A 13,652-nucleotide genomic window follows, 5' to 3' on the forward strand; every position below is an offset into this window, starting at 1 on the left:
GCCAGGAGAATACCCTGACACTGTACCTGATGCCTGGAGCATGGTGATGTCTGACTTGAGAGCTATGGGCATTCCCCATAAGTCTGGTTGTGGGAGTTGAGTACCTGCTGCAGGAGGAACCCTGTCCTCCTTCCTCTTGCCTCCTTTGTGTTGTATATTTTGTTTGATTGAACTGGAGTATCAGTTTAGAGTAGTACGTAGGGGGTCGTGGGCAGGGTGTAGCTGCCGTAGAAAGTTTCTTGCATTTTGCAGTCCTCATGCATTTGAAATCCATTATAACTACTTAAGTCAAATATTATGGTGAGGACTCTCAACTTTTGCATCTGTGTCGAGTCAGTAAAGTAAACATTTTACTCAAACAAAAGCGCACAGTTTCACTCATTTCAGCCATTAAACATACAGCATAGTGATAATGTGCAGTAAAGCAAAGACGTCAAAGCAAACTAATCCTGCAAGGATATTTCTTATCGCAAGGGGACTTCATCCCCAAACCCATGATCCCTAGTACACTGTAACTCTTGGACTGTGCCAACTCAGAATAAGAGGAGCAGCAAGAACATGGTTCCTTGTGTTTGTTGTACTTGCATATGTATTTAGAGGATAGGTTGTGGAGGCAAAGCTCCCCGTTGTGGAGATACAGGGTAGCATAGTCCCTTGCACTGCACTTATATCAGTATTAATCTGACTCATTTCAGTAGTCTGGGCATCACTACTCCCACATGTTACTATTAGTGCAGATGTGTTGCTTAATGTACAGCAGAGGAGGTATTGTCAAAATGAAGCCCAATAAATCATTAGGATTTCCAGGAAATTGCATTTAATCTAGATGGGTTTGAACACCTTCTTAAGAAGATTCTTTGATTTTATAAAAATGCGTCAGAAAAACAACATTGTTGTACTAATGGTACTGACCAAACATGGAGTCCCAGTGGGAACATGCAGAAAAACCAAAGCAGGATAAAAAAAAAACACACACAAAAAAAAACAGTAAAACAAGAAATTGGCACACCAGGTAGACATGTTTAGGAAATTGCTACATAGACTAAGAAGGCAGTCTCCTCAGATGTATATTTCTGTTATTTAAATACATGTCTAAGTTTTACATGGGTGTGTTCAGCTAGAAGCTATTATTAAACTGTCAAAGCTGTGAGAAGTTTTAAAGTCTGAACGAATTTCCATTAATTACCTGCACTGATTGAAGTGAAACCTGAACATTAACATTTCATGTCATCACTTTGTGACAGAGGTGTTTCTTTATATTCCTATACCTTGAAGTGATTGCTAGGTAATAAAATATTAATTGTCTTTACATTAAGGGTGCAAGTACTCGTCTGTAAGGCACATGCCTTTCACGTGTTACGTCTTTTACTTAATTTTTTCCTCTTGAACCTACTGACCATCATGCATCCCCCACAAGCTTAGCTCATTCGTTCGCCCATGCTAAGCTCGGGGGGGGGGTTCATACAGGCAGCATTGGCACTACTTTTTGTCCTTGCTGACTTTCATGCAGTTGAGGGTGTATTTGTTTTACCCTATTGCCACCCCCTGGTGGCTGATGTAAGTGTTTGTCACTGCAGGTTAACCTGTGCCCTTCTCCAGGTGCATGCATACATTCACACACTAACACATGTGCATGTTCATATGATTGACTTGGAACCAGCATGCCCATTTCTAATCCTTTGGCCCATGGTGTCATGCAGATCTTCATTTACATGGGAGCAGTCAGCTGACTGGGACGATCATCTCCTTCTCACCCCCCTCCCATGTCAGGCAATCCTGATAAGCTGCTGATTGCCAGCCTTCCCTGGCCGGCTCTTCCAGCACTCATGCCACTTACCAAACTTGGGTCATCTGGACCATAATCAGAACTTTGTCATTTGATCGTTGTACTGCATATTGTGGCTGAAGCACACTTCTTAGGTGCATTTAGCTGGAACTAAACCAAGCTCTTACCTAACAACATCACACCTTAGGTGACCCCATTACTATAATTTTATACACAGTCTGTCCTGTTTTATTGCTTTATAGATGCAGAGTTTTGAATGATCCTTGTCTGTACATACATTAAACTGTGGAGAAGGGGATGCTTACTGCTGAATAAAAAACACATCTGGGAGGTAGTATTGCATGTTATTACTTGGTGATTTTTGTTGTGTATTATGTAATGGTGAAACATTTTATTATTTTTAATAAGCTTCTATTGAGTCATGTCCATGTACTTTAAGGCAGTTCACTGAATGTCACTTGTACAAGTTTGACCCCATACTGTGGTTACAGCAGTTGCTTTCGCGTGATAAATTGACTGATGTAACTTCCATGCCAAATGCTGCTGTTAAATAGTGATGTGTGGATGTAACACTGGTGTTCTCATACTAAGGACAGGCAAAAGGTACAAGTTTGTAAATAAGTAGGAAGAACGAAGCACAACATTCGATGACACAGCAGGTCAAGACTTGCAAAGACTTTTGAGGAAGTGCTTCTGTTTTAAAAATAGAAATGTAACTGAATGTCATACAAAGCCATCGGAATGGAGCACATAAATACAGCTGGACTTTCAAGCATTCCTCGGACAGAGGTAATAGAACATTAACAAATAAGTAAGGGTGACACAGGAATGTAAGAAGTGCTTGGGAAGAGAACATTTGACTGGCTACCTCTGAGAAGACTTAATGTATGAGACGCACACACTTTCATGCATCATTTTTATGTTCCTTTTCACTTGCATACATTGAGAACAAAATCATTCATTTCTAATATATTTTACATGCTGTTTTTCAGTCCCTGTACTTGTACAGTGTGCTTTAATTGACACAGCTAATGGGTTCTCTTGTCAGATTTGATTATTCATCTGTCATTACATTACGTATTGGTTTGTTGGACCATACCATTCATAAATCTTTCAAATCCTGACTCTGGCCAGTTTACATGCAGGTTAAACTGCTTCATTTTCAGACTGCTTTAGCCATCCCAGTACTGAACAGCCTCTTTCCCTTATTGTGGAGCAGGGGCAGAACTAATGAAGCTACCACTTCTGTCCAGGGGCAGAACTAATGAAGCTACCACTTCTCTCCAGGGGCAGAACTAATGAAGCTACCACATCTGGCCAGGGGCAGAACTAATGAAGCTACCACATCTGGCCAGGGGCAGAACTAATGAAGCTACCACATCTCTCCAGGGGCAGAACTAATGAAGCTACCACTTCTGTCCAGGGGCAGAACTAATGAAGCTACCACTTCTGTCCAGGGGCAGAACTAATGAAGCTACCACTTCTGTCCAGGGGCAGAACTAATGAAGCTACCACTTCTGTCCAGGGGCAGAACTAATGAAGCTACCACTTCTGTCCAGGGGCAGAACTAATGAAGCTACCACATCTGGCCAGGAGCAGAACTAATGAAGCTACCACATCTGGCCAGGGGCAGAACTAATGAAGCTACCACATCTGGCCAGGGGCAGAACTAATGAAGCTACCACATCTGGCCAGGGGCAGAAACAATGAAGCTATCACTCCTATCCAGGGGCAGAGCTAACAAAGCTACCAGTTCTGTCCAGGGGCAGAACTAATGAAGCTACCAGTTATGTTCAGGGGCAGAAATAATGAAGCTACCACTTCTGCTCAGGGGCAGAAATAATAAAGCTATCACTCCTCTCCAGGGGCAGAATAGTGAAGTTAGCACTTCTGTTCAGGGGCAGAGGTAATGAAGCTACCACATCTGGCCACTGGCAGAAACAATGAAGCTGTCACTCCTATCCAGGGGCAGAGCTAAGAAAGCTACCACTTCTGTCCAGGGGCAGAAATAATGAAGCTACCACGCCTCTCTAGGGGTAGAACTAATGAAGCTACCAGTTCTGTCCAGGGGCAGAAATAAGGAAGCTACCACATCTGGCCAGGGGCCGAAGTAATAAAGCTGTCTCTCTTCTCCAAGGGCTGAACTAATAAAGCTACCTCTCTTCTCCAGGGGCAGAAATAATGAAGCTACCACTTCTGTCCAGGGACAGAAATAATGAAGCTACCACTTCTGTCCAGGGGCAGAAATAATGAAGCAGCCACTTCTGTCCAGTGGCAGAAATAATGAAGCAGCCACTTTTGTCCAGGAGCAGAAGTAATTAAGCTACCAATTTTGTCCAGGTGCTGAAGTAATTAAGCTACCACTCCTTTCCAGGAGCAGAACTAATGAAGCTACCACTTCTGGCCAGGGGCAGAAATAATGAAGCTATTACTTCTCTACAGGGACAGGACTAATAAAGCTACCAGTCCTGTCCAGGGGCAGAACTAATGAAGCTACCAGTCCTGTCCAGTGGCAGAACTAATGAAGCTACCAGTCCTGTCCAGGAGCAGAACTAATGAAGCTACCGCTTCTGCCCAGGGGCAGAACTAATGAAGCTACCGCTTCTGCCCAGGGGCAGAAATAATGAAGCTGCCACTTTTGTCCAGGAGCAGAAATAATTTAGCTACCACTTTTGTCCAGGGGAAGAAGTAATGAAGATATCACTTCTTTCCAGGGGCAGAAATAATGAAGCTATCATTTCTCTCCAGGGGCAGAAATAATGAGAAGCCACTCCAGTCCAGTTTCTTCTGTTGTACTTGAGCTGCCACTAGCTTTATTTTCTTGTCCGCATTCTAGTACATTTTTTTGGTTTTGAGTTGAAGACCATTTGTATTAAATCTCTGCTGAGTTATTTGCAGCTCTGGCAGTTTAATTGTAGACATTTGACATGTTGGGAAGAGGTGATGAGTCTTTGAAAAGTGACTGGTTTATAACTTCTTTGCTTACAAAAGTGACTAGTTTAGGACTTCTTTGCTTACAAAAGTGACTGGTTTATGATTTCTTTGCTTACAGTATGCCTCCGAGGATGCAGAGCTCCTGTTAGTGGGAAACAAATTAGACTGTGAAGCTGACAGAGAAGTTACCCGGCAACAGGGCGAAAAGGTAAGTGACTAAGTATGATTTAGTTTTAGTATCAGAAGCCCCCATGAGGGTCTGAATTGTTTACAGAGTGAACATCCCATGTTTTGTTTACATCTGATGTATATTATGAGATGGTTTGGTTTAGTATTTTTTTATTCTGCAGGAAAGGTAACATAATAGCCTTATAAAAGTACCTGCCGAGCTAAGCACTAAATGTTGAAGTCACAAATTGTAGTTTTGTGCATGGGTGAGATCTTAACCCAAATGCATAGGCTTATATTTTATGATTTATCCCAACTTTCTTGAGTTATATTTCGTCATTTTACATTTGCTTAAGGTGTCTTAGTATATCACTGCTTATTGTAGCTGTGTCGGAGTGCTGAAAGTACGGTTGTTAGTTTTACACTAGGGTTTATGGGCATGGAGAAAGAGCAATCGATTGCTGTTAAAACATTCATAGTAGTGACTGTTGCTGCTTCAAACTGGAATGATCTCAGAGTGAGAATGCTTTAGTAAGAGAGGCGAAGCCCTGACATAAGGGCTACATAGGGACTTGCCCCTTGCAGAAACCACTATTCTTGTGTTTTTCATAATTGCTGAAATTACTGATGTTCTTGTGTACATCTGTTTAATTTTCATATCTAGTTGTGCTGGTAGGTTTTGTGACAAAATGTATAACGTACAAGTAGATGTGTTGAGATCCTGTTTAATCTGTCTAACATAGCATGTCCAGTTCCTGGGTTCAGAGTCGTGACCGTTATATATGATGTATGTCCTGGTGCTGGGGAGAACTGACTGGGGATGGTGGAGGAGTGAGAGAGCTGTGTCCACTTGCCCTTCCTGAGGGGAAAGTTAGAGCATATGTCCAGGGGTGGTGTATACTAAATAGCAATTCCTCCATCAGAGACTGAAGGGGCATGTTCTGAGAGGATGCTGTTATCTCTGAGGGTTAACTAATGTACTTCAGGTCAGTTCAGGTAATTAGTGCTCATATGGGCTCAGGTTACCAAGTTTGATAAAATGTACTAACAGTTGTGTTGAAAGCTTTACATTATAATGCATTATAGTAGACCAACTTTTCCTGGTTTGAAAGAGTAGCAACCAATCTATATGTAATGTATGCCCAATGCTGGAGCACCTGCCTGATGATGGGGGATGGTTAGAATGGGCTGTACCCACCCACCTGTATTAGCATGGAAAAGCTGTGTGTCCAAGGTCATATGTCAGACACTTATGTCAAAGTTTCTACAAGCTTCCTTTGACAATATGAAGAAATTAATTCCTGACCTTTCTACTTTAGAGACTAAGGCATCTTTGAACTCTGTACTTTCCTCAGTGTCTTAGTTTACAAAATACACTCTTGGATGTGTCTATGATATTGTACATTCTCTTTCCAGATCTACTGCCGCTGAGCTTGTTATATGGAGATTTGTTTGGCTGCATGCACAAAATCTACCACAGGATGTTGAAGCAGAAATGTTGACTATACCTCTGGATAAAGTGTTGTTGTATTGGCTTTTGCTGAGATTCTCAAGAAATTCCTATCCCTAATATAGCAGAGGCTTATCTTCTAGCCCAGGGCCCTTTCATAGGAAGTCTTTTAAGCAATCCCAATAAAAGGCAGGTACACAAACTTAAAAAAAAGTGGCAGTACAGTTCCAAAAAAGACAACAAAAAAAGGCAGATTCAGTACATGTCCCCCCTTTTATCTCCTTTCTTTCCCATCCTGGCAACCTTCTAATTCTTTCTCAAAACTGTCTTTTTGTCCGTCTCTTTAACACAGTTTTTTTTCCTGACTCTTGGGGTGTAGGAGTAATACAGAATTCTAGTTGACATCAACCTTTGCATTCTCTTTCAGTTAATAACTGTATGAGGACTATTCATTTCTGTGACAGATGCATTTATTTCTGTTTGAAAGAAGAGTTAATCCGATGTTGCATTGAAAAGCTTGCATACCGTCTGCATTATTTTAGCTCATGTACTCAAAATCTTTAAATATTTTTGGCTTGTAACCAGTAGATTTGCCAAATTCATTATTGACCGTGTCATCATAACATTCAACATAATCTACTTGAAAGTCTGGTCAAACTTTTAGGAAATGATAAATAGTCTGGGCACCACTGCATTGATGTTCATCATAGGGCCCACTGCTGCAGTGCAAATAATAATCATGGAAATTAGCCAGATGTGGCGTTGTATCTTCCAGTTTGTCTCCCCCTACTTTTGTGAATATTCCTACTGAATTGGACTCCTCTCTTGGCTCAGAACCACAGGTCTTAGCCACTGCTGAAAGGAGAGGCACATCTTTTTTTCAGTTCTTTCATTTTTAAACGTGATTGGTCATCAGCCCATTTGCCAGTTGCTTCTAGGTAAGTTACTAAAGAGAAGTACCCAGTTTGAAGACCTTCTTTTACTGAAGGTTATTAATTGGACTGTGTATTAAATTTTCTGATTAACTAGATATATTTTTGCTGAAATTTTAAACTTTTGTGCTTTGGAAGGCAAATTCCACCAGAAGACCTCAATTTTCAGTGACTTATTTACTTGGGGAGGAAAATTAGGGTTCCTGATGAGAGCACTGATGCTCCTTAGGGACTCACAATCTTTATAGGCCTACTTACATCAGAAAAAGCTTGAGGGTTTGCATGACATGGAATATTCCTGAAGCCACGGGGAGCTCTTTATCCATTGCCAAATATTTGAGAGGGTGTTTCAGGAAAATAAATATGGCTGAAAAAAGTGGTCATGAAGGAACTTGTGGGCAAGCATCCATGAGGTCATTGTGACTTTCCATCACTCCCATCAGTGCTGGAGAACACTGGACCCATTCATATTTTATGTTGTTTGTCACCAGTTCCATGCCCTGTTTTTACTCAATCTTCTTTTATCCTGACATTTTTTGCAGTAGACAGTGGAGCCATGTCTTTTATAATTCATGAGATACAGGAGGTTGAGCTAGTTGAAAAACAAAATACACAAACAAGGGAAGCCTCCACCCCAGGTGGGTTGTCTCCGCAGTGAACCAGGCCTAGCATCTGAAAACCAGACACTGTACAACAAGCAATGAAGACATTTGCCACAGCCATTGTTGATAGTAAAAGATGTACAGATGAATGTATGACTTCCTCATAAATGTTTAATTCTCGACCATCCTGGCCTTCCACTTTATTTGCACTTCTTCCTAGAGAGGGAGACCATCCTCTCCCAACCCCTCTAGATTTCTCAGACTTTGATTTAGAAGAAGAGGAAATGGCTTATTCCACACAAATTTCTTCTGCCATTGGCTTTGACTCAAAAAAACAAATCCTTTGACCCCTTTCCTGAGGATGTTGCTTTCAAAGTGAGAGTAAACTTCATGAAGAAGCATTTTAAATGAACCCTCAACATTTTTTTGGAGTTTTCCAATATGTATTTTGGCCTCCTGGAGTAAAGATCCTGAGACCCTTATTAGCAGTTCCACTAGCGGCTTAAGTCTTTGAAGACACCTTTGAGATGGTGCCCAGAGAGCCAGGCTCTCAGGCACCTAGTCCTGAGAAACCAGGCAGATTTTATAAAATTCAAAAGGGCACATGGGAAGGTACTCTGAACTTTTGTAAGCTGGCCAACTGTTGTATCCTCAGCAGGATGTAACCCATATTGCTAAGGCTACTGCTGCAGTGATTATTCGAACATCTAATGTTGAAGTAAGATCTAGTTTTCATTCATTCCTCAGTGTATGGGTTCGCATCCCACACACTGATCTGATTCAGCTGTTACTGTAGCTCTTGGCCACTAACAAACTCTCTAGTTCCTTTCCTACCCATAATGCACTATGCCTAACATCCCTCAGATCTCATTTGCTGCTTTCACAACTAGATGTGTTTGGCTACAGCTGTCTGGCTAAATCATTAAGATAAGTGTATACTCCTTAATATCTTATTTTTCAAGCCTTAGTTTTGACGTTGTCGCCTCACAGTAAGATGCTGTCCGGTTCGACTCTCAGCTAGAGCGTCTTCTGCATGGAGATATGCTTGAATGGGCGTACCTTCGTTGAAGGTCGTGCGTCAGGGCTGGCAACTCTGTATGTAAAAATCAACTGCCAATTATTAGTGGACCGGAGTTCCGCTGTGGCGACTCCTAGCTGGGAAAAGCCGAAAGACACAACAAGTTTTGATAAATCTTCGTCTGCTAGAATGTTTATTCTATCCCTTGACTGTTTTATTTTCCTTGTTCACTTTTACACTCCCCAATACACTTGTTAGTGTATTCTAAGCTACCATTGTTGGTAGGCCTTTCCTACCCCACTTTTTTAGTAGTTTCATAGATGTTGCACCTTCCACTTTCTTGGTGGTTAATTAATCCATCAATTTTTCTTGGTGGTTAATCTGTTCTCAAAAAAAAAAAGAAACGTCTATCTTAATTTTATTGCTCGCTCTTTGATGTATTGTTGCTATTGTTTGTTATTGTTGGCTGCTGTTACTGCCATTGGCTGTTAATCTTCTGCACTATGTCCGAAAAGGGATTCAAGAAACGAGAGAGGTGTGTGCATAAAATGCCTTTTTCTGATGCTCACACTCTGTCTACTGTTTAGGTGTAGAACACCTAGATCAGGATTGTGACATTTGTCATGGTTTTAATCCACTGGCTTTAACTGAGAGGAAAAGTAAATGAATCTTAAAGGGCACAGGCCGTCTCCATTCTCTGATGCTTTATCTGGAGTTCAGCCTCCTAAAGTTAAAATTAAGGACCACTCAAAAAGGTCCAGATCTGTGGATTCTTAGGCTTCGACATCCTCGGACCCACAGAAAAAGAGAAAAATTGGATTCTGAATCTTCTGCGATCCAACTTTCAGATCCGAGTAAGTATTTTTCCTGTCTGACAATCTCAAATCCAACAAGATGCACTTCTGATCCAAAGTCCCTGGATTCAAAGCCATTGCTTTGCACTGTATATTCACCCACCATGGATCTGATACTGTCCAAGGTGCCCTTCCCTTTATTTGAGTGGCATTCTAAGTCCCTTTCAGTGGTATCCTTTCGTTCTTCCAGAGGTCTCAGAAGCAGATATGGAAAGAATGATGAGATTCTTCACAGCAATTTCAGAAGAGAGTCTTCAAGGTTCCTGCCCCCGCGGGTCAGGAACAATGTCCATCTACTACTACACCACCACCACCAGCTCCTCTGACCCAGCCTGTAATGTTTAGAGTCCTTGGATCTGAGAGTTCTGGCCCTTCTGTCTCTGTTTGAAAGATAACATTGTCTTCAGATCCGACTGTTACTCTTGAGTGCACCGGCTCTGCCTTTTTCAGATCCGGATGACTGTCAGAGCCGCAGCTTCCGGGTCAGATCCGAGGGGATAGGATAGACTCTGAGGTTTTCTTCCTCTCAGAGCTTCAACATTGGACAGCTTGGCTTCGGCTTCCACCTTGGGCAGAAAACTCTCGAAGTGGAGGGAGGTGGCAGGCTAGAAACTCCCTTTCTCAGCTCCGTTGGCTTTCTTCTTTCTGGAGTGGTCTGTCTTCGAGGTTGCGAAGAGGGATGTAATGGGATCCTATCTCGCCTACATTCATAACTGATGGGTTCGGCTCCGACTCGGCCACTATATACTAGAACAAAGTCTCTAATTGGCTGAGCTACCCCTTATCCCAGAATGCACCACGCCTGCTTCCCCAGATCTCGTTTGCCGCTTTTCAAGCTAGACGTGGTCTCGACTTGGCTGGAGCTAAGTGGTTTTTTTCATTACTTTTTGGTCTTTTGACCTAGGGTTTTCTTCACAAATTTAACAAACAGCTGTTTTAACAGCTTTACGTGTGTGTGTGAACCTGTTTTTGGTTGTTGGTATTTTTTTCTACTTACCGGGCAAGGCCCGTTTAAGTTAGAGGGCCCTTGCCCTTATTTGTGTGTGTGTGTTGATTTTGACTCTTCTGTACGTCCTGATTTATCGGGCTAAGCCCGTTTAAGTTAGAGGGCTTCTGCCCGTTTTGTGTTCTGTATCTTGGGCCAGTCCCGTTTTGAGTCAAAGGGCTCGTGCCCTACTTTAAGGTTTGCTTTTCGTTGTGGGAAATAGTTGTGTGATAGGATGTCAAAAGAGCAGAAGTCTGGTTTTAAAAAGTGCACCAAGTGCAACTACAAAATGTCTCTTACTGATAGCCATGCTGTTTGCGTATATTGTTTAGGACCGAAACATTTGCAGGAAACATGTAGTGTTTGTCATGCCTTTTCCTCTAGGGTCCTTCAAGAGCGAAAAAATAAATTGATCCTTAAGGGCCTTATTAAGCCCTCCTTTGAGGAAGCTTTGGCTTCTCCTTCCTCTCCAGCTTCTAAAAAGAAAAGGTCGTCGGCTCCGACTTCCAAGAAGCATAGGTCGACCTCTTCTTCCTCGGCTCCAATGGCTTCGGAGCCTCGGGTGGAAGGGTCTGCCTCGATACCTCTTTCCTCGGCTCCATTGGTGTCGGAGCCGTAGGTTGGGGGATCGAGAGGCGAATCATCTGCTTCGGCTCCTTTGGTCTCGGAGCCGTTGGAGGTGTGCAGCTCAGACCCCCCCCCCCCGGCCCCGAAGTCCCCTTTGGCACCGATGCTTATTCATACGGTTCCGGATCCGGTGCCGATGGTGTTGGAGCCGTTTCGGAGCCGGTCCCCTGGTCTATCGGAGCCGAGAGAGAAGTCGTCTCGGCCCCCATCTATTTCCTCTAAATCCTCCAGGTTGTCAGACTCAGATATGGACAGAGTTATCCAGAGGCTTTTCCAGTCCCCGGTTTTTGCTCCAGCCCACTCTGCTCCGGAACCGGTCCCCACTTCGACACATCCGATTCCTCCTCCAACCTCCTCGGAGCCGTTGGATTCGATGATGGTAGAGCGGAGCAGAGTTGTCCAGTCTGAACCGAGACTCCCTCTGAGCTCCTCTGTTCCGACCATCATTCCTACCCTGTCCTCGGCGTCAGGGTCCGGTACCGGGACTTCCTCGGTCGGGGCTGAGGGGAACACTTTGGAACTGGTAGCTTCGGTCCCTTGTATTCCCTCGGAGCGTCGGCCGCAGGGATTCCCGGTACCGTTGTGGTCTCTCAGCCTGTGTCCTCCGTAGAGTCTGGAGGTCCTGCTTTTGAGGCCATGAAGAGTGCGCTGGCCATGTCCTTGCCGGCTCAGCAAGTCTCTACCTCACCGTCCCTAGACTTGGGAACTGGTGCTTCTGGTGTGCTTCATTCCCATGACAGTGGGGCCCCAGGGCCTGAGGATACCCCCTTGGGGGGGGTTCCCTTCTCCCGGGAGGTCCTTCTGAATCCACTTCAGATGAACCTCCAAGAAAAAAATTGTGCAAGAGGAAGCACATTGACTCCCAGGATGAGTCTATCACATCAGATACTGACCTCAATGATGCGGAGGGGTCCCCAAAATCGTCCTCGGATGACGTCTCATTCTCAGATATCCTCAAGATCCTGAGACAGAGAGGCGATTGGCAGTCCAAAACCCCTTCCGCAGAGGAGTCCCTCTTCCTCAAGGCCTTTGTGGCCCAGCCCTCTGCCTCCTGGGTGTCTCCACCCTTCGATGAATTACTAGATTTAGTTTCTCGAGGGTATGGGAACACCCTGACACTGTGGAACCGGTGCCTGCCAGACCTAACAAGTTCCTCTCAGCCCCTCCTCAAAAGGAATTTTTTACTAAAGGAGTTGCAGTAGATGCGATGGTGGTGGCATCTGCCAACTCAGCAGGACATGGCAGAGGCTTCAACGTCTATTCACCCTCCTAATAAGGATTCCAGGAGCATGGATAGGTACGGGAAGCGTACCCTTTCTTCAGCGGCCTTTACCCTGCGGTCGCTGAATTATCTTTGTCATTTTACCAGGCTCCAAAGGGACCTCCTCAAAGAGTTAGGTGAGTCTCTTACGGGTAATCTTCCTGAGGCGTTAGCCCAAACTGTTGGCGCCCAGATGACTACCCTATCTTCGATAGTCAACTCGTCCATGAGGCTCATATCATATGCAGCCGAAGGGGCGAGTAGAGCAGCGGGAACAGGCGTGGCTCTTAGAAGACACGCCTGGTTACGTTTGTGTCCCTTTGCAGAGGCCTTTAAGTCTTCCTTCGCCGACGCCCCCTTTGATGGGTCCTCCCTGTTTGGACCCAAGATGAAGGACACACTGACTCGGTGCGAGCAGGAGGACAAGACCTTGACTGCCGTGGGGGCCCGTTTTTCCGCTCCCTCTAGACCTTACCCCAAGGCCCAGAGAGGAGGGAAAATGTGGTTCAGGAAATCTCAAAGGTCTTTCCCTTCTCCACCGAGTGATTCCCCCCTCTAGAGGCAGGGGGGGGGATTCAGGAAGACCCCGCCCCAGAGGCGGCAGAGGCTCCCGTAACTCTGGAGACCGCGATTCCTTTCGTGGTCCATCCTACGCTCACTGTCCCTGAGACGTGGCCCGGCTGCGCATCTCCGGAGCCAGTCGGGGGTCGATTTGCGGAACACCCGCAGGCTTGGGAATCTGTCACCAAGGATCAGTGGGTGCTCCGGACCATAACCGGAGGCTATCTCATCCCTTTCATCAAGAACCCCCCTTTTCCTATCAGGAAAATCCCGGATGTGCCACCCAGTCAGCGGGATCAAGCATCGGTCGAGGTTTCAAAGCTGCTAAGAAAAGGAGTCATCCAGCCTGTCCCCGCCGACCAGATCGGATCAGGAACTTACTCAAGACTATTTTTGGTGCCAAAAAAGACAGGGGACTTGAGTCTCATTTTGGACCTCAGATCATTAAATCACTTTGTAAAAAAATCCAAATTC

At 44.4% G+C, this 13,652-nt stretch overlaps 1 protein-coding gene across 1 annotated transcript in view; it reads left to right on the top strand.

Annotated features, from left to right (window-relative positions):
• The window catches only part of RAB12 (RAB12, member RAS oncogene family), a 1,061,182-nt gene that overhangs the window by 782,285 nt on the left and 265,245 nt on the right, over positions 1–13,652 (top strand). Inside the window, exon 4 of the mRNA XM_044066526.1 lies at positions 4,839–4,928. Within this exon, the coding sequence (XP_043922461.1) occupies positions 4,839–4,928 (90 nt within the window). The remainder of the gene's footprint in view (positions 1–4,838; positions 4,929–13,652) is intronic.

The sequence above is a fragment of the Protopterus annectens genome, chromosome 3.part1 (genome assembly GCF_019279795.1).
Source record: "Protopterus annectens isolate FY-2018-M chromosome 3.part1, PAN1.0, whole genome shotgun sequence".
Lineage (NCBI taxonomy): Eukaryota > Metazoa > Chordata > Ceratodontiformes > Protopteridae > Protopterus > Protopterus annectens.